The sequence below is a fragment of the Lathyrus oleraceus genome, chromosome 6 (assembly GCF_024323335.1).
Source record: "Lathyrus oleraceus cultivar Zhongwan6 chromosome 6, CAAS_Psat_ZW6_1.0, whole genome shotgun sequence".
In the NCBI taxonomy this organism is placed as follows: Eukaryota; Viridiplantae; Streptophyta; class Magnoliopsida; order Fabales; family Fabaceae; genus Lathyrus; species Lathyrus oleraceus.
Genome location: NC_066584.1, coordinates 302,819,182 through 302,840,972, shown reverse-complemented (window position 1 = coordinate 302,840,972; position 21,791 = coordinate 302,819,182). Strand labels below are relative to the sequence as shown.

At 33.6% G+C, this 21,791-nt stretch overlaps 1 protein-coding gene across 2 annotated transcripts; it reads right to left on the bottom strand.

Annotated features, from left to right (window-relative positions):
• Positions 1-16,896: 16,896 nt before the first annotated feature.
• LOC127097070 (calmodulin calcium-dependent NAD kinase) lies at positions 16,897-20,741 on the bottom strand. Of its 2 annotated transcripts, none has more exons than XM_051035582.1 (9): positions 20,439-20,741; positions 20,178-20,357; positions 19,581-19,804; positions 19,197-19,258; positions 18,475-18,684; positions 18,161-18,290; positions 17,731-18,074; positions 17,491-17,635; positions 16,897-17,386 (listed from the first exon to the last, which is right to left on the bottom strand). In XM_051035582.1, exons 1-9 carry the CDS (start codon positions 20,476-20,478, stop codon positions 17,144-17,146), a joined length of 1,578 nt encoding a protein of 525 aa, XP_050891539.1. In that variant the 5' UTR covers positions 20,479-20,741; the 3' UTR covers positions 16,897-17,143. The 2 variants fall into 2 exon arrangements, with proteins under 2 accessions (XP_050891539.1, XP_050891540.1); XM_051035583.1 differs by having other exon boundaries at positions 20,178-20,341.
• Between the last annotated feature and the right edge of the window lie 1,050 nt (positions 20,742-21,791).

The following is a 21,791-nucleotide window of genomic DNA, read 5'->3' as shown; positions in this document are numbered from 1 at the left end:
CGATGAACGCCTTTGGTTGTGTTGACGAACGAAACGGGTTGGTCTAGAAGACAATGTGGGTGGACAATGGTGAAGAATGAAAGGGGATGAACGGGAATTAGGGATTCTGGTTTTGTTTTAATGTTTTAATTTGATTTTATAAATTATATTGGACTATATATAATAAAATAATATTTTAGGAAAATCAAATGTTTTTTTTTAGTTTTTAATTTTCATTAATGATGTGGCGCCAACTATTGTATGTCAACTAAGCCTTTTTTGTTTACATGTAGACCAAAGGCTGGAGGGACCAAAAAAACCCATTCAACGTTAAATTGGGGGATCAAAAGGCTGAAAAATTAAATGGGGGACTGAAAAATTAAAAAAATATAAATATGGGGACCAAAAATGCATTTAAGCTTAAAAAATATAACCGAATTACAAATTTCGAATATAGTATACGAACATTGAAATCCAGACACACCATATATTATAAGAGAGATTAACTTCACCTGAAACACACCACAAATAACCCTATCTAAATTTGAAATATAGATATTTGGCTGATGTTTTTCTCAATTTATGGAGAATAGACGGTGTGGCTAGTGATCGAGAGGGGGGGTGAATAGATCACCTTTCTAAAATTGAACGGATTTAAAATTTTATCAGAGTTTTTAAACTTTGGCGGAAAATTTCAGTCCCGAATCGACTTCCGTCTATTCTGAACCGCTACTAGAAAACCGGACACGCGAGTTTAATGCTGGATTTGGATAAGAATGACAAAAATTATTAACACCAGAATCTTAGCTAATTGAATGCACTTATCATTAAAGTCTATTTCCAATGAATAAAACCTGGCTAACAATTTTGTCAAACAGTTGGTGTGTATGTGCTTGATGATGAACAATGGTGGACTTTAGTTTGACAGTTTTCTTGCCACTATTGTATCGCAAAGAGTTCAGCCACAACACACAAACTGATATTGCAAAACTGATGAAAAACGTAAAGAAAAGTAAGGAAAGAATACGATACGCAGAGATTTGGTAAGGAAGTTCCCCACGTCGCCCTCGCGTGTGGGTACGTCTCCCTCTCAATTTCAAATGAAATTGAGAACTTTGATTATCAATTATGCCGAATTCGTAGATACAAGGTTACGATACAAAGACAGAATTCTAAATTCCAAGAACTTCTTCTTGTATGAAACCTCCACTTGATCTGAGCACGATCAAGAATTTCCTGCACGAAATTGCAAACAATTCACCGGTTCCACGACCTGTTTGCGAAATCCCCCGATCTCCAAACGCAACGCTGCGGCTGAATCCGTTCTGCAAACGTGACTTACAAACCCGCAAGAACACTCCAGTTCTTGAAGGACAAACCAGTAGGTTTTTCCTCGAAACCCCCTTCAATCTTCAACTCAGCTAGATCCTCGATCGTTCCACTGAAAACCTCAGCTAGATCCTTGATCGCACCACTGAACGTTATCTCGTTGATCCTTTAATCCAAAGAACAAGAATGATTATGTGTTGATGTTCTTGAAGAAAATTGATTGAGAAGATGAAGAAGATGAAGTCTCTTTCAGGTTTCTGATTGCTCCAAAAACAATTGTTGCTACACTCTTTTGATCTTGTGTTCAACTGTTTTTCTTCACAGAATTCGTATCTGCCCCTGCTGTCACAACATTTCTTATATATGCAAAAATAGAAGCTGTTAGAAAATAAAACAGACTTATGCATTGATACATGAGGGTATGCATCGATGCATACTGTAAGATAAATGAGTTTTTGGTGAATTTAAGTGAGCATGGATCGATGCATAATTCGTATGTATTGATGCATATGACATTTCCACTAACATGGATCGATGCATAATTCGCATGCATTGATACATAGGACATTTCAACTAATCATGGATCGATGCAAGGCTCGTATGGATCGATCCATAGAGCATTTTTCCTGTCCATGTATCGATACATGACTCGTATGCATCGATGCATACTGAACAAAAGAATTTTGTGATTTACAACATACTGTATGGATTGATGCATAGGATTATGTGTTGATGCATACTGACACAAAATGGATTTTATGAGTTCTTTTAAGAGATGTATCAATGTAGGTCTTTATGTACAGTCACGCAACAATAGAATGGAATAAAAACACAATAAAAACACAAATGTATCATGTAAGGTAATGCACAACCAACATTTGGATGATGATCACATAATTTGCTATCATTCAAAATTTATTCAAAGTAAAGAATTTTCTCACAAACTCCCCCTTTTTGATGATGGCAAATTTTTGGCAAGATGTGTGATACTCCCCCTGAGTTTGTGCATATCTGAATTTCTCCCCCTTTGTCAACATCAAAAAGAGGAAGAAACAGGTTTATCAAGGCAACATAAAAAAGAGTTTGTAGCAGGACATGGCAAAAAAATTGATAAAAAAGCTAGCAATCACAAAGAAGGAAGCTTCAAGGTAACGAATCCCTCACAAAGAATGACAAGTAAGGGCAATAACAGTAGAAGTAAACAGAAAGTGAAAAGCATTTGAGGATTCGAACGAGTTTAAGAATTACATAAGCTAAACCATATATTGTGCAACAAAATAAGACTTGAGCAATATGAGATGAAATGCAGTGAAATGAAATGATGATGGGTTAATGGGGATTGTGGCCACCACAGGACTCCTCATCATCTCTATCATGATCTCTGTAGCTTGGCGGAGGCGGAGGAGGAGGCATTGTGTCTGGATTTTGGCCCATGAAGGAGTAGTGCCTAAATCGGTCCTGAACTTCAATACTTCTAAATCTGTCCATAATACCAGGATTTTCACGGCAGTCGTCCATAAAGCCAGACATTTCTATGTGTCGATGCATGTGGCCATAGGTCGATGCATATCAGGCATTTTTGTTTTTAACAGGTCTATGTATCGATACATGCGACGGATGGATCGATGCATCCTGAACTAGTTTTGAAAAATTTGAAATGCAGAAGATATGAATCGATGCATACATGTTTGGATCGATACATACTGATGCCAAAGCAGATTTTAATGAGTTTTTATGCAGTATGGATATGCATTATGAAGTATGTCATGATGGTTATGCCCAAGAATAATTCACAAATCAGATTGTTAATGTGCAAACAGTATAGGCAGACAATATATGCATCCAAATTTACCTCAATGGGAGTAAGAACTTTTGTTCTAACATACACAACCACTTAGTAGTAAAAGAATTGTAGAAGGGAGTGATATTACCTCTGTTGACGTAATCTTGTGATGGATAAATGACATCTAAAAGGAATCTCATCAACCAAGGTGAGGCATAATATAATTAAGAACCAACATGCTTAAGACATCAAATGAGACAGATCTAGGATCCCTAATTCACGACGAATGTTGAAGAACGGTTCCGTTGCCAAAGGTTTAGTGAATATATCAGCAAGCTGATTTTTGGAGTCAACATGCTCAAATACAACGTCTTCTTTTTCAACATGGTCGCGAAGAAAGTGATGTCTAATCTCTATGTGTTTAGTGCGTGAGTGTAAAACAGGGTTTTTAGTAAGGTTTATGGCACTAGTGTTGTCACATTTTATAGGAATACGTTTGAGTTGAATGTTAAAATCTTGTAGTTGCTGCTTTAGCCATAAAATCTGAGCGCAACAACTACCGGCTGCAACGTATTCTGCCTCTGCAGTTGACAAAGCCACATAAACCTGCTTTTTGCTATGCCAACTTACCAAGGAATTTGAAAACAGGTGACATGTACCACTTGTGTTTTTCCTATCTGATTTGCAGCCAGCAAAATCAGAATCGGAGTACCCTACTAAACTACAATCACTTCCTTTGGAATACCAAAGCCCATATTTAGGTGTTCCGTGAAGATATCTAAATATGCGCTTAACAGCTTTTAGGTGTGATTCCTTAGGATTTGATTGATAGCGTGCACACATACAAACACTAAACATGATGTCAGGTCTAGAAGCAGAAAGATACAAGAGAGATCCAATCATACCTCTGAACTTTTTGACATCTACACACTTACCATGCTCATCCTTATCTAGATTTCCGTTGGTAGGCATAGGTGTGTCAATCGATTTTGAGTCATTCATTCCAAAGCGCTTGAGTAGTTCTTTGCAGTATTTTGTTTGACATACTGCTGTACCCTCATCAAGTTGCTTAATTTGCAGTCCTAGGAAGTAATTCAGCTCCCCCATGAGACTCATCTCAAATTCACCCTGCATAACCTCAGAGAATTCTTCGACCAAGTGTATGTTAGTTGAACCAAAAATTATATCGTCTACATAGACTTGGACTAGAAGTATGTGCTTTCCCTTGTGTTTAATAAAGAGAGTATTATCCACCTTACCTCTTGAATATCCATGATCAATTGGAAATTTGCTAAGCCTTTCATACCAAACCCGAGGGGCTTGTTTAAGACCATACAAGGCTCGTTTTAATTTGTAGACATAATCTGGATTTTCAGCATTTTCAAAACCAGGAGGTTGTGAGACATATACCTCTTCATTTATGACACCATTAAGAAAAGCACTCTTTACGTCCATTTGGTAAAGCTTAAAATCATTAGAACACGCATAGGCAAGCAAAAGACGTATAGCTTCAAGGCGAGCAACTGGAGCATAAGTTTCCTCATAGTCTATGCCCTCCTCTTGGTTATACCCTTGTGCTACTAAACGTGCCTTGTTCCTAGTTATCACTCCGTTTTCATCAAGCTTATTTCTAAAAACCCATTTAGTACCTATGATATGATGATCTCGCGGACGAGGGACAAGTTCCCAAACGTCATTTCTTTTAAATTGATTAAGCTCTTCTTGCATGGCCATTAGCCAAAATTCATCAATCAAGGCCTCTTTGGCATTTTTAGGCTCTACTTGTGAAACAAAAGCGAAGTGAGAACAAAAATTACTTATCTTAGAACGAGTCATTACTCCCTTTGAAATGTCTCTCAAGATGTTGTCAATAGGATGGTCTTTTGAGGATTTCCAAGCTGTTGGAAGATCATTCACTTCAGCTGTCTTTTCTTCCTCATTTTCTTCATGACTAGTATCTTCCTCCTTCTCATGGGCAGCTGTTTTGGACTGATCAGTTTCCTCAACAGCTTCCTTGAGTATGTCTTCTATAGATACACCTGCGTCATCAAAAGAAATACCTTTTCCGACATTTTTCGGATAAGACTCATCAAAAGAAACATGAACAGATTCTTCAACAGTAAGTAAACGCTTATTATACACTCTATATGCTTTACTTGACAGTGCGTAACCAAGAAAGATACCTTCATCTGCTTTTGCATCAAACTTCCCAATATTTTCCTTACCGTTATTCAAAACAAAACACTTACAACTGAATACGTGAAGATGTGACAGGTTTGGCTTTCTTCCTTTTAAAAGTTCATAAGGAGTTTTATTTAAAGTAGGGCGAATTAAGATTCTGTTTAAAACATAACAAGTTGTGCTAACAGCATCAACCCAAAAGTATTTTGGTAATCCACCCTCATTTAGCATTGTTCTTGCCAACTCCTCTAAAACACAATTTTTACGCTCCACAACGCCATTTTGTTGTAGAGTTCGAGGAGCTGAAAAGTTATGCTCAATACCATACTTGCCACAGTACTTCTCAAAGTGATAGTTTTGAAATTCACCACCATGATCGCTACGAATTGTAACTATTTTGGAATTCATTTTGTTTTGGGACAGATTTGCAAAATTCTTAAAAGCAGAAAAAGTTTCATCTTTGCTATGAAGGAATATAGTCCAAGTAAATCTAGAGTAGTCATCAACTATTACAAAGCCATAGTAATTTCCACCTAGGCTCTTTGTCCTAGAAGGTCCAAAGAGATCCATATGGAGAAGCTCAAGAGGTCGTGAAGTTGAAATTATATTTTTAGATTTAAAAGAGACCCTCGTTTGCTTTCCCATTTGGCACGCGTCACATAGGTGGTCTTTTGAAAATTTCATTTTTGGAAGACCGACTACTAGATCCTTAGATACAACCTTGTTAAGCAAATCGAAATTAACATGCGCTAGACGTCTATGCCAAAGCCAAGAATCATCATTCAAGGTGACTAGATATTTAGTACTTGTTAAAGATACATCAAAAAGGTCAAGCATATAGATATTGTTTACTCTTATTCCCTTAAACACAACGTTTTGTTCAGCATGTTCAATTATGCAGCAAGTTCTTGTGAAAGAAACTTTATAGCCCATGTCACACAATTGACTTATGCTTAACAAATTATGTTTAAGTCCCTTTACTAGGTGGACATTAGAAATAGTAGTGGTGGAGGGATTACCTACACTACCTTTGCCGAGTATAGCTCCTTTGTTATTGTCTCCATAAGTAACATATCCCTTCTTCTTTGCTTTGAAGTTTATGAAAAGCGATATGTCACCGGTCATGTGCCTTGAGCAACCGCTGTCAAGAAACCACCTTCTATCTACGGAAGCAAGACACTCATCCTACAATATCAAAAGAGAGAAGTTGGTACCCAATTTTCATTGGCTCCAAGTGGGTAAGTGCTAACATGGTTGCCTTTTGGCTTCCATTGATAAATACCTTTAGGAACAAGAAATCTCCTAAACTTGCATTTCTCAATGGTATGGCCAGCATGACAACAATAATGACATAAACCATGATGATGTGTTTGTTGTTTCTTGTTCATTAAATCCTTTAGAATAAAAGAGTATTTTGCATATGGTAGATTTAATGACTTCTTAAACAACCTAGAGTCAACGGCATAAGTAACTTTAGGTTGTAAGGCTTTTTCCAATTTGACCTTGAGAGTGTTTACCTCTTTTTGCCAAATGTGACAAGCTTCACAGTACCTAACTTTACTACATCCGTCAATGTCAATAACTTTTGAATTTTCTGCAATACTAGCTTTTAACATTTCTAAATCTGTTTCAACTTTGTATACTTTACCTTCCAAAAATGAAAAAATCGGTTTATCGGAAGATAGTCTTTTAAAAGCATCTACGTCTTCGTTATGCAGTTTTTCAAAAGCTATTTTCAATTCGGAAAAAGACATAGAAGAGAAATTATTATAATAGGCTTGTTTTACCTTTTTGTCATTGATTTTCTTCTTGTGGTAGGACAGATTTTTTGTGTGAGCCATAAGACACAGATTTGCGGCTTCATCACCATCACTTGAGCTTTGTGTACTTGATGAATCACTATCACTTTCCCATGCAATGTACGCTCTTCTTTGTTTGCTGTATCCTTTTGGTGAAGCTTTTCTTTGATCCTTATACTTCATAGGGCAGTCCGTTTTATAATGTCCAGATTTACCACAACTAAAACAAGATCCCCTTCCTCTACTCTTCTTGTTCTCTTCCTGTTTCGAATTTGTAGATTGTCTTCGAAACTTCATGAGGTTTTTGTCGGAATGCTTGACTCCATTCTTTCAAATGAATCTATTATATCTCCTTACAAACAGTCCCATTTCCCCATCATCCGAATCTTTGTCACTACTTGAATCATTGTCGCTTTGCTCTTTTCGTGAGGACTTAGAGCTAGAGGCCACAAGAGCTATTGGCTTCTTCTCTCCCTCTTTGTCTCTTTTCTTCTCCTTTTCTTTCTTACTCTTGTTCTCAAACTTTTCAAGACTTTCTAATGCTTGCTGATGTTCTTCCAGCTTTCCAAACAGAGTTGTGATTGTAAGTCTCGTTAGATCGTTGGCTTCCTTAATTGTTGTTACTTTAGGTTGCCACTCCCTGCTAAGACACCTCAGAATTTTATTAGTAGCAATTTTATTGGAAACAGGTTTTCCAAGAGCATTCAACCTATTAGTGAGATGAGTGAATCTCTTTTGCATGTCGGAGATAGATTCTCCTTGTTTCATGCGAAAGAGCTCAAACTCTTGATTGAGTGTGTTAATGCGGGACTGTTTTACTTCAGTAGTACCCTCATGGGCAACTTCTAAAGCATCCCACATTTCTTTAGCTGTCGTGCAATGGGATACCCGATAATACTCATCAACACCAAGTGCTGAAATTAGCATGTTTCGAGCTCTCCAATCACACGACCACTTTTTCTCATCTTTCTTATTCCAATCATCTTCTGGTTTAGGAACTATGGCGCCAGCCGCATTTGTCATAGTAATTTGAAAATGACCATTTTCGATGGCAGCCCATACTAGCCTATCCACAGAATTTATATGAACTCGCATGTAGTCTTTCCAGTAGCCATAATTTTCACCGTTGAAAATAGGCGCTCTATTATACGCCCCCTTTGGTTCAGAATCCATACTGTTACAGGCAGCCACAGAGCACCAGCGAACCAGGCTCTGATACCACTTGTTAGACGGTGTGGCTAGTGATCGAGAGGGGGGGTGAATAGATCACCTTTCTAAAATTGAACGGATTTAAAATTTTATCAGAGTTTTTAAACTTTGGCGGAAAATTTCAGTCCCGAATCGACTTCCGTCTATTCTGAACCGCTACTAGAAAACCGGACACGCGAGTTTAATGCTGGATTTGGATAAGAATGACAGAAATTATTAACACCAGAATCTTAGCTAATTGAATCCACTTATCATTAAAGTCTATTTCCAATGAATAAAACCTGGCTAAAAATTTTGTCAAACAGTTGGTGTGTATGTGCTTGATGATGAACAATGGTGGACTTTAGTTTGACAGTTTTCTTGCCACTATTGTATCGCAAAGAGTTCAGCCACAACACACAAACCGATATTGCAAAACTGATGAAAAACATAAAGAAAAGTAAGGAAAGAATACGATACGCAAAGATTTGGTAAGGAAGTTCCCCACGTCGTCCTCGCGTGTGGGTACGTCTCCCTCTCAATTTCAAATGAAATTGAGAACTTTGATTATCAATTATGCCGAATTCATAGATACAAGGTTACGATACAAAGACAGAATTCTAAATTCCAAGAACTTCTTCTTGTATGAAACCTCCACTTGATCTGAGCACGATCAAGAATTTCCTGCACAAAATTGCAAACAATTCACCGGTTCCACGACCTGTTTGCGAAATCCCCCGATCTCCAAACGCAACGCTGCGGCTGAATCTGTTCTGCAAACGTGACTTACAAACCCGCAAGAATACTCCAGTTCTTGAAGGACAAACCAGTAGGTTTTTCCTCGAAACCCCCTTCAATCTTCAACTCAGCTAGATCCTCGATCGTTCCACTGAAAACCTCAGCTAGATCCTTGATCGCACCACTGAACGTTATCTCGTTGATCCTTTAATCCAAAGAACAAGAATGATTATGTGTTGATGTTCTTGAAGAAAAGTGATTGAGAAGATGAAGAAGATGAAGTCTCTTTTAGGTTTTTGATTGCTCCAAAAACAATTGTTGCTACACTCTTTTGATCTTGTGTTCAACTGTTTTTCTTCACAAAATTCGTATCTGCCCCTGCTGTCACAACATTTCTTATATATGCAAAAACAGAAGCTGTTAGAAAATAAAACAGACTTATGCATTGATACATGAGGGTATGCATCGATGCATACTGTAAGATAAATGAGTTTTTGGTGAATTTAAGTGAGCATGGATCGATGCATAATTCGTATGTATTGATGCATATGACATTTCCACTAACATGGATCGATGCATAATTCGCATGCATTGATACATAGGACATTTCAACTAATCATGGATCGATGCAAGGCTCGTATGGATCGATCCATAGAGCATTTTTCCTGTCCATGTATCGATACATGACTCGTATGCATCGATGCATACTGAACAAAAGAATTTTGTGATTTACAACATACTGTATGGATCGATGCATAGGATTATATGTTGATGCATACTGACACAAAATGGATTTTATGAGTTCTTTTAAGAGATGTATCAATGTAGGTCTTTATGTACAGTCACGCAACAATAGAATGGAATAAAAACACAATAAAAACACAAATGTATCATGTAAGGTAATGCACAACCAACATTTGGATGATGATCACACAATTTGCTATCATTCAAAATTTATTCAAAGTAAAGAATTTTCTCACATTAACCTTCTCAAAATGACATGCGGCGCTTTTAAAAATGATAAATTTGACAGATTGCCAATGGCAAAAAATTTATAATTTTGCAAGTCTTTTAACCTTTCTACCCCCACCAGTTTTGACTTTGACAATTCTAAGAGGAGAATACTAGCCGAAATTAATTTTTATTTGACTTCTATTAATTCTTCCAACTTTTTCTCGGAGACTCTATAACCTGAAGCTATTTGTGCCAAGTCATTAGGCTCTTGATTTTCCAGTCAAGGCACATTTTTTATGCCAACCAAATCAAATATTTTTAACAATGAGTTAGATGCAAAAAAGTACATCAATAGATTCTCTTAGATGCATTTGTATTCTCTTATTAATTGCTTCACAACCAATTCTGAGTCGCCTTTAATTTCAACCTTTTGCCCCAAGTCTAACATGATTCTAAGGCCTCAAATCTAGCCTCATTATTAGGCCAACGTGATTACCCTCAACAAGCCTCTCTGAAGTATTTATCTAAAATAGACATCTCCTTATCAAGGATAACTCAAGTTAGTAATCTCCCCTTAGTGAGTATAATGGACAAGAGTTCCCCAACAGATAAGTTGCACTAAAGGATCTTAAGTATATCTCCAACAAGTTTCCTGTGTGTTTATTCCCCATAGATTCTTTTGTATTCCTCTACAGACTACTTCAGTCAATTCCTGAAAGAGTCATTGTTCCTTATTGATTTACTCTCCGAAGAAGCATTGGATTGGACCATTCAGCCAGATGTTTGAAAGTAAGTTCTAAACCTTTTGGTTATTATTAACCTTTCATTCCCCATCAAATCCCTAAGATCTTCTTATTCCCTAGAGAATCTTTATGTTTGATCTAAGAAGCAACCTTCGGGAAGACGACAATCAACATAATTCAACATCAATAGTACGAAGATCTCTTTGTGTTAGATCTGAGTTTTCATTTTTAGCAATGTAACAATCTCTTTGTGTTGGACCGAAACATTCAACTCTTTCAACATGGGAATATCTCTTTGTGTTAGATGGGAACATCGGCTTTCAACCGGGGCGAAGATCTTTTTGTGTTAGATCAAAGTCCCTTTTCAGCATGTGAAAATCTCTTTGTGTTAGATCGGAACATTCAAACCTCAGCAATGTGAAGATCTCTTTTAGATCTTAACATATTTTTTCAGCATGTGAAGATCTCTTTGTGTTAGATCAGAACATCATACCCAACAATACTAAGATTTATTTGTGTTAGATTTTAGCATCATTTTCCGTAGTATGAAGATCTTTGTGTGTTAGATCCGAACTTTCAACTTATCAGAAGCGAAGATCTCTTTGTGTTAGATCCAAGCATCTTGGTTCAAAGGAAATGATCTCTTTGTGTTAGGTCAGAGCTTCTTACCAGTAGTGCGACGACCTCTTTGTGTTTGATCCAAGCAACTTTCAACAAGAACGAAGATCTCTATTTGTTAGATCAATGTTTCTTATCAATAGATCGACAATCTCTTTGTGTTAGATCGAAGTCTCTTCTAAGCGGTACAATGATCTCTTTGTGGTAGATCATTTTTAGGACGAGGATCTCTTTATGTTAGATCAAAGCTTCACTTTCAACAGTGCCAAGATCTATTAGTGATAGATTTTAGCATCATTTTCAGCAATGCGAGAACCTCTTTGTGTTAGATCCGAGCATCCATCCCTAGCATGTGAAGATCTCTTTGTGTTATATCCAAACATCTTTATTCAAATACGACGATCTCTTTGTGATAAATAAGAGTTTCTTTTGACGATGCAAGATCTCTTTGTGATAGATCTGAGCATCAAAATTGCAACGGTGCTACGATCTTTGTGTGTTAAATCAGAGCAACATTTTAAGGGCGATGTTCTCTTTGCGTTAGATCAAAGTTTCTTTTCAGCAGTGCCAAGGTCTCTTTGTGTTAGATCTTAGTATCATTTTCAACAGTATAAACATATCTTTGTGTTAGATTTGAGCATTAAAATTTCAAGAAGGTTGTTTAGACCCCTTTGTTTTGGATATGAGCATCCATTTTAGCAAGGTGAAAATCTATTTGTGTTATATCAGAACATTCAAAAAGCAAAGATCTCTTTGTGTTAGATCTGAACATCAACTTTCAGGAGAGCGACGATCTCTTTGTGTTAGATCATAATTTTCTTTTCAACAAGGGCGATTATCTCTTTGTGTTAGACCAGAGTTTCTTCAGCAAATATCTCTTTGTGTTAGATCGACGCATTATTTTCAATAGTGTAAAGGTATTTGTGTGATAAATCAAAACATTATCATTCTCATCATATGAAGGTCTCTTTTTGTTAGATTTGAGCATCATTTTCTATATAACTGTGATTTCTTTGTGTTAGATCATAGTTTTTTCTCATCAATGATAATCTCTTAGTGTTAGATCAGAGTTTATTCAATGACGATCTCTTTGTGTTAGGTCGGAGCTTCCAAAATTTTCAGGGTCGTTTAAATCTCTTTGTGTCAGGTCTGAGCACAATTTTTAATAAGTGATGATCTCTTTGTGTTAGATATAAGCATTATTTTTCTACCAAGCGAGGATCTTTTTGTGTCAGATTCGAGCATCATATTCTCGATAGGATAACGATCTCTTTGTGTTAGATCGGAATATGAAGTCTTTCAAGGTTGTTTAGATCTCTTCGTGTTAGATCTGAACATTAATCATCCGCAGTATGAAGATCTCTTCGTGTTAGATCAGAACATTCTACCTCCAGCGTACGAGGATCTCTTTGTGTTAGATCCAAGTATCCATTTCACCAGTGCCACAATCTCTTTGTGTTATATCAAAACATCATTCCCAATAGTGCGAGGATCTCTTTGTGTTAGGTCTAAGCATTTTAAATATCAATAATACGAAGATCTATTTGTGTTAGATTAAGGTTTTCAATTTTAATGAAAGGAGGATATCTCTCTTTGTTAGATTCGAGCAGCAAACTCGAGAAAGAAAATTTCCTAACCAAATTCTTTAGGCGAAGACGACCCTGTTGATCATCTTACCGACAACAAGTAACATGAGTAGTTGAATATTTCAATCCCCAGAGGAGTCTACTGCCAATCAAGAGCAGCTGAGTATGACATTCTAATCCCTAGAGAGATCTGCCAATTGTTGAAGAAGCATTAACTCTCGAGTTGATAACTACCTATCATATCCCTAGTAAATTTTCATAGCATTTGACAATTAAGAAATCAAGAGTATTTCTTAATCCCATTATATTTACATATCACGACGCATTCATTCATTCATCTGTTGATTAAAAAGTCAAGATTATTTCATCATCCTAGTACATGCATCCATCATACTCATCTAATGATCAAGAAATCATGAGTATTTCTTAACCTCAATGCATTTCACTCATAACCGTAAGTATATCATTCTATTGCATACAAGGATAAAATTTGGGGGTTGTTTGGTATTTAAACTATCTTTCACTATGATGATTTGAAGACAAGAGTTCTTCATATCCTCATGTTAAAGATGTTTAAATAAGGACAACTGTCATACTCCAATTTTTTCCATCGATCACTAAATCAATGCATTCACCAAACATTTGCACTGTTCGCATATCATAGCACACATCTCTTTCAAAGTAATGCTTAAAATATTGACTAGAATAAATTTTTGGTTATACAAACAAAACGATTGAATCGATTCTCAAATGTACATAAAATTAGTGGACAAAAAATTCAAAGTTGAGCTTGTAAACGTCCTTTTTATTAACCTACGATTTACATAGTTTAACCTAGTGTGCTCGTTTTATTTATTTATTTTATTCCATTTCGGTCGCATTTTGACCAGCTTGAACCTTTTTAACCGATCATTTTTTACTGTAAAATTTGATTAAAATATATCTGTTTTTCAGAGATTTATTTTGGACTGATCATTTTGATGCATTCATTTTAATTTTTCGAACATTTTTGCGTCTGATTTTTATTCATTTTAAATTCTTTTGTTTTTGTATTTTTGTCAAGATGTTCTTATTTTATCTTTGTTTATATTTCGATTATTTAAATTTTTTTATTTTAATTTATTTAAGATTCATTTTTATCTCTCAAAATACAAAGAGACTCTTTGTGATTTCTCAAATTAAATAACCCTAATTCATATTCATGTCATAAAGTTGTGTGAAAGAGAGAGTGGAATCCACACATTCAGAATCCGCGGGGTCCCTTTGTACTCCTCTCTCACTTTTTGAAGCAAGAGAAATGTTGAGGATATGTTAAAAATGGATTCACAAACATTTTTTCTTTTCCACACATACTTCCTCAATTTTTCATACCACTTTTTCTTTCTTAATTTCTCTCTCAATAAAAAGCAAACCAAAAATTAGAAAGCGAAGAAAAAGGAGCTTCATCCAAATATGGCCTCATGGCTATCTCTTTCAATTTTATTTTTACTAAACACTAACTTTACCTTCAAAAAAAAAAACAAAAGAAATTGAAACCACCTTCTGATTCTTTCTTCATCACACCTTAACATAACTTATCACCTTTAACAGTATCTTCACGTTACCAACAACGGCACCAAACGTAACCTCTTATTTTTTCTTTTCTTTTTCAAGCTTCTTTTATATATATACATATTACTTCATTATGTTTTTTTTATTTACTATTCCTTTTAAGGTTTATTTATTTTATGTTTCTTTTTCTTTAGCTTTAATTGTTTTCATTTTAAGTTTTTGTTGTGACGTAGTTAGTGTTATTCACTTGTTATTTTTTCTACGTGTGTATATATATATATATATATATATATATATATATATATATATATATATATATATATATATATATATATATATATATATATATATATATATATATATATATATATATATATATATATATATATATATATATATATATATATATATATATATATATATATATATATATATATATATATATATATATTATATATTTATATATTTACGTTTGTGTTGGTGTTGTTTGAGTTTTATTTTATTTTTATTGTATCACGATTTTTGAAGTTTAAATTTAATTTATCTTTTGAATTTTTTTTGGATATATAGATTCGGTTGTTCAATTTTTTATAGAATGATTTATATATGAATCCACTTTAAGTTAGTTTAACTTAGTGTTAAATTCATTAGTTTGATTGTCGTTTTATTTTACCTTTAAAAAGTATCGTTTAAATCATCGGGTTGTTGGATTTTTAGATGCGTTGTAATTTTGGAGTTAAAATTTCAAATTAACTTCTGAAACTGTTTAAATGCATAAAGTTTATTGACCGACCTTATATAGGGTGATTCCTACATGAATTATTTTGTGTTTGCTTAACATAGTGCTAAATCCATTAGTTTACTTGTTGTTTTATTTTACCTTTTAAAAAAATATGTTGTTTAAATCATCGAATTGTTGGATTTTCATACACGTTATAGTTTCGGAGTTAAAAATTCAATTTAACTTCAGAAACTGCTTAAACGCATATAGTTTATTGACCGGCCTCAGATAGGATGATTCATATATGAATTACTTTACAATTGTTTAACATACGTTTAAAACTCCGATTTATTTTTGGTCCCTTGACTTTCTCTTAGGTCTCCTTATACTGAGATCATTGTCTATTTAGAGTTGTTTATTGAACATGTATTATTAATTGTTGTATTGTATCCCCATTTTGACAAAATTGGACCCCATTCCTCTAATGTGTAATAATTTACCGTTTTTCTTATTGAATTAGTTAGTTGTTAACTCAAGAATAAAATCATCCACTTTTAGAAAATAACCAAAATAACGCTCAATTCAATGTCGAGCCCTTTTTCCAAATCAATTTCAAATTGAGTGCAACGTCAAGTATCTCTTCCGATTAATTCAAACAAATCAACTTGCAACGCTTGATCCAACGTCAAGTCGTTGGTGCAAAATCATTTTTGTAAGAAAAGTTGAAAGACAAAGGACCAAGAGATGTACATATCTTTAGATCCCTTAATGGTCGAGCATTCGGAGCACATCAGATTCAAAATGATTATTAGTTTTTCACATAAAAAACATGTTAAACAAACTTGAAATAAATGGATAATGAAAGCTTTCCTTGCAAACCCCGAATAAACGCGCCCTTGATGCACACATCTACTCAAATGTTTACCCTCCTTTAACAAAGATCAAATCTTCATGATAAAAACAACTTAACCAATCAAACTTGTTTTTCATCTTTGTGCAATTTCGAAAATATTTTCAAAAACGAATATTCTTTATCCATATCGACTTGAAACAAACAAAGACTTTCGTCTCCAAGAATGAACATCAAGTAAATGTTTAGTCATTCGATATGTCTAAAGTACCACTCCTTAAAAACAATCAACCCAACAATTCTTTTTAAATAGAACTATGTAGCATTGAGTTCTCCATAACACCTAAAAATACGTACTATCAGAATTTTAAAATCTTATCGGATACTCTTTTAATAAAAAAAATGTTACATTAAATCATACAGTATTTTACAAATGCAGTACAAAAAAATCTTACTTGTGAATATCTAGACATTTCCGCACAAAACATGCGTGTCATATTCATTAATAGAGGTGACAACTATATTTCTCGAATTATAGATAAAGGACAACCAAAGAGCTAGACAAACCAAGTTAAGCTTTAGGTTTTGTTTTAATTATGTGTCACATTTATAATAAACAATTTTTTAATTGAATTGATTGAAGAGAAGACTTCATTTTTCCATTAAATTTTAATTTTAAAAGAATTTATTATAGAGATTATTTTAGATATATATGTTGATCAATGAACTATTCATCAAATAAAAAGTCAATGAAATTATGGCAGTACACCATCAGATCCAATAGAACTTTAATATTCAATCATTTCAACTCAACATTTTAAAAATAAAAGTAATATTTGGCAAGATACATGTTTCTCATTTGTTAACCGTGTAAAATTACATTGTCAATGTTAATATATATTTCTTTTTCTCATTGATCTTTTTTTACAAAAAATATTGAATACATTTATATACAACAGGCAGTTTAGTAAAGTTAGATACAAAATATGTACATCAATTACACCAACAATTCTTCTTGTGAAAAGTCCATAAGAAAACAACTATTCCCTCCACCCCTTTTTATAAAGACCTTAACCACTTTTCTCATGACGTATAGTATATAAAGGGACGAAGGAAGTAGTTATTATTTTCTAATGGATTTTTCTATTTTCTGAATGGATTCCCTTAATTCTTTCTTATCATTTGACCTTGAAGGAGAAAGAACAATGTCATTCCAAACTGAACCGGATCTGACAGTATAGTTGTATTCATTATATAATTCGTAGATGGAAACTGCTTCAGTATTCACATTGCTTATCGTATTCAACAATTTGAGAACTTCAGGATCCGCTCGCATGTTGTTAGAATCATTCTTCCACTCTATTATCTGTAATATGCAGTACAACTAAGTTTACCCTTTTGTCATGTTAATGCTAATAAAGTGTAAAATCCACCACTTCATCAAAAATACAATGCAAAATTGTTTGTTACCTTTGGTGGACCACCAACAACATTTGTGCAATAGAGCGTAGCACTGTCAACAAGTTTGCAATATCTTGGAAAGGCATTAGCAAATTTTTTGTGAGATTCCAATTGTGATTTTACCCTCACTGCCCTCTTTGTCACAATAGCTCTCCTGTCCGAAGTTCAATGAAAAATGTTAATTATCATCGTATCTACAAAATCCATTTACAATTTAGCAAGTTAACTGAATTCGCAGACAATTATTACCTAATGCCTCTAACGACAGCAAGATAGGCATCACAAACCACACCAACTAGAACAATTTTGTAAGGCTTACGAGTGTGCTGTTCCGCTCTATAATTATCCTCTGGTTGGTGTTCTTCTACTGGCACATTTACTTGCTCCCAGTAATTTTCAGTGATTGTCCCATCTTTAGCTTCTTTATATCCTGACCCCATTCGATACGTATTGTTGTGAACATTTCTTGCCATAGCAATAGTTTGCTCTAGGAAAGGTTCCCATGCTAAGGTACCATCCATGATCACATCTCGCCCCTTATTTAAAGCTGTCACTAGCAGAGAAGATGCAGCATCAGTGGAAGACTGATGCACCTGTTTAGATTTTGATGACAAGCTAATTAGGGAATACACTGAAAATAGTAACATGAAAGTTTCACAAAATGACAATAGAAGCATACCAGTTCAGCACTTTGAAGCATTTCATCATGGCGACCCTTAGAGTTAAGAGCTCTATATATCACATCACTCTCCTTAAAAGAATCTGCTTCAACGACCACGACATTTGAAGCAGCTTCTGACCAAAATGATCTGCCAAAACCATTTAATTAGGGGCAAAACAAGGAAAAGAGGTGAAAGGTGCCAAAGTTTAACATACGTCATAAGATCAACTTTTTTTTCTTATTTTGGATACACATGGTTCATATCATTTGCAACAATTGGAATTGAACAATGATATATTATATGGAAGAAGTAGAGTTAAGGTGATAGTTACTCTCTAAGAATGTCTTTAAGAACAGTGCTTTTTCCAGATCCCATGCCTCCACCCATAAGCAGCAACACTGGACTCCTCTCACTGTGGACAATGGAGACCTTGACATCACTACTTTGAGAGTTGCCCTTTATTGCTTTAATCTCTTCAACCAATGTAGAGAACACTCTTGCCACCTTTAGTTTCTTTGTTATTCTCTCAAACCTATGTTCCCTATAAACATAGCATAGCACCATATTTAATTACTCTATAACTTATTCAGTCTTAATCATTAATATCTCAATTTACATAATAATAATATGCCTATTTCTTATGCCATCCTAGATAAGTGAATAATAGTAGTATATAATAGCATTTTGAATCTTATATTATATAATGGTGTGGTATTTCCATGTACTGATTAGAAATTTTTTAAAAGAAAAAAAAGACATTTAAATTACTCTATATATTCAAAAGGTTATTTTAAAGCAAAATGTGAGTGGATTATTAATTAGTACGCCGGTGTAAAAGATATTTACACTATTAGTCTAATAATCAATAGACCATAAACTTTGTTTGGCTTGGATTATAATTACTTACAAAATCATGGATATGGTATACTATAATTGATTTACGGTGTAAAAATATTTAAACTAACATTACATTAAAATTCGGTCTTAGGCTCACTTTGTTATTAAAAAAAAACATTGCATCAAAATTAAACTCAAAATTAGATATCAATTTACCTTGTGGCTTCCAAAAGAATATTTTTGAGATTTATTTTCGGTTGAGACTGAGTACTTAATACCTATGATTAAGACAATTAAAACATAAATATATTAACATACATTTATCTATGTCAAATAAACAAAAGCATGTATCAACTTAATAGTTAATATATTTCCCGAACTATATAATTCTTTCCTAAGTAATTATTGATTGTAAGGATGATTTTTGTGTACACTCTCAGTGTATATAGTATTTTAATTCTTAATACATACCCAAATGCTTTTAGGGTAGTGTTGGAGGCTTTGGTTAAGCATTTTAATATATTTTGTTAACCATTATGAATTACTAAGCAAGCAATGAGAAAAATAAATGAATTGGTGTTTTTATTAAAGAATATGTACCTGACTAATGATAAATGAAGCCCGGTTCCAATGAAATGCAAAATAACTTAGGATGCATCTTTCAAACACATCAATCAATTTTGCATATAGTGCATTAGGGTCCTCTCCATTGGCTAAATATTGATATATACTTTCTTTACACCCTTCTGAATTTCTCAAGTAGTCCTGTGCCAATCTGCACAGCTCTGGAACTTCACTGGCATCTACAAATCCCATTTGCCTAGCTGCAAAGACAAATGTACAAGTAGCCATGGTATCAATAACAATTCGACAAAAAGACTAGTATTTTTTTTTTTAGAATTTCATCCTATTCTGCTATTCCTACTACCTTTTTATTTTTACTCTCTTGTCAAGATTGATTCTTCTAAAATTTCCTATTCCTATTGCTATGTTTAGGGTTTAGGAATTCGCGGTGAGTTTTCCAGAATCATGATGTGTAGATTTTAATAAAAGCTAACAATACTTTGAAGTTTCAACAAACTCATAGTAGCACCCGGCAATCTAAACATGTACTAAACTAAACTAAACTAAACAAGTAAAATTAAATTAAAGTAAGTAACTAGCAAGAGAAATTAAGGGTAAAGAAGAAGAAGTTACCAACATAGTGAGAGAAAATCTCAAGCTTTGCAACACGGCCTGACTCCGTTTGATGTAAGTAAGGAACGATCTTCTGCTGGTCTACCATCACTGAATTCTCGCCGATCAATCCAACAATGGAGGCTGCCATAACTTGTGCTAGGTTGTTCATCACATTACCAACACTACTAGCATTACCATCTGAGAATCAGATCACGAAAATGAATAAAATATAAACTGACCGTAACGTGTTTGTGAAAATGCATAAACCAAAATCACTACCTTGCAGCTGCATGTTGTTGGAAGACTCAGAAATAATCATAGATCGATGATGGGTGATAATTGGATGGGTGAATAAATAGATTATCTTGAAATATAAAGAATATAAGTAATGATAAAAAATAAGAGTCTACCACTCGGATTAATGGTCTCGCGAAACACGTTCATCATGACTTCTTGGAAAGAATGGCTACATGCTTTTTTGGATTGATTATAATAAAAGCTCTAATTTTAGAGCTTCCCACGTCTCCTGATGACGTACTCCTATTTTATAGTGGAAGGAATTGCCCACGTTTTTACTCTGCGATTTCATGATTGCTTCCCCTTCTATCACTTAATAATTCATATTCTTGTCATACATATTTCTTTGTATAGTATTTATGCCAATATAGAATAATTTTAAATTTCTAGTAGAAAATGCATTCAATAGAAATTTCTGATACATATTTCACAGGATTTTCCTATATCTATATTCCAAATTTTCGATCTAATTTAATAGGATACATCATTATCATCTTTTGATATTGATAATGAATGCATTATTAATTTTCTCTTACATTTCAAAATTATCAATATTACATTAAATTTTTAACCTGATTATCACTTTCTTGGAAATATATTCCAGTATCATCTTTTAGAAAAATTCTTAAGTAGACACAAATATGACTTGCAATTTTAAAAACAACCGATCACAATATTTTTATTAATTACAAAAATAAAAATAATATTTTCTCTCATTCATAATCACAATTATCCAAGATACTAATTAAAAAAATTAAAATTAAAATAAATTAAATTTTTTCCTTTTTTTATTGAGGATTTTTAAGAATATAAAATTAGGTTTGTTTTCATACAAATATTTCTCCATTTTATATAAAAGTAAATTTCTAATCTATCATTTTTTTATTATCTTTTTCTTAATTAAAAAACCTACCTACAAAATGAGATTTTAACTTGTCCCTCCCCTAAATTAAACTTGACACCACACATAGTGGAGCTATTACCTTTATATCCTTATAATCTTTTTTTGGATTTTTCTATTGAGTTTATCAAATTTTTTGAAAAAATACCAAAATTTATGATAAAATATAAATATTTTTAGAAAAAATATGAAGAAATACCGGAATTTTCAAATAAATTTTTTGAATTCTTTTTATAATGTTAAAAATTTTAAAATTTCTGATAAACTACATCATTTTTAGAAATTTTTGATAGTGTTAATTATTTGTGTTGAATATAAACTACCAAATTTTTAAAATATCCGGAAAAATAAGATAATATCTGATTTTTTAAGATATCCGTTATGTTAATTTTTTTTTCAAAAAAACGATAAAAAATTTGTACCAAAAATTTAGA

Excerpts from the sequence above, each read along its gene's own strand:
- LOC127097070 (XM_051035582.1), bottom strand. The coding sequence starts at position 20,478 with ATGATTATTTCTGAGTCTTCCAACAACATGCAGCTGCAAG. Across the intron at positions 19,805-20,177 it reads GATTTTCTCTCACTATGTTG|CTAGGCAAATGGGATTTGTA; the intron begins GTAACTTCTTCT and ends TTGTCTTTGCAG. Across the intron at positions 18,685-19,196 it reads ATTCTTTTGGAAGCCACAAG|GGAACATAGGTTTGAGAGAA; the intron begins GTAAATTGATAT and ends CTATGTTTATAG.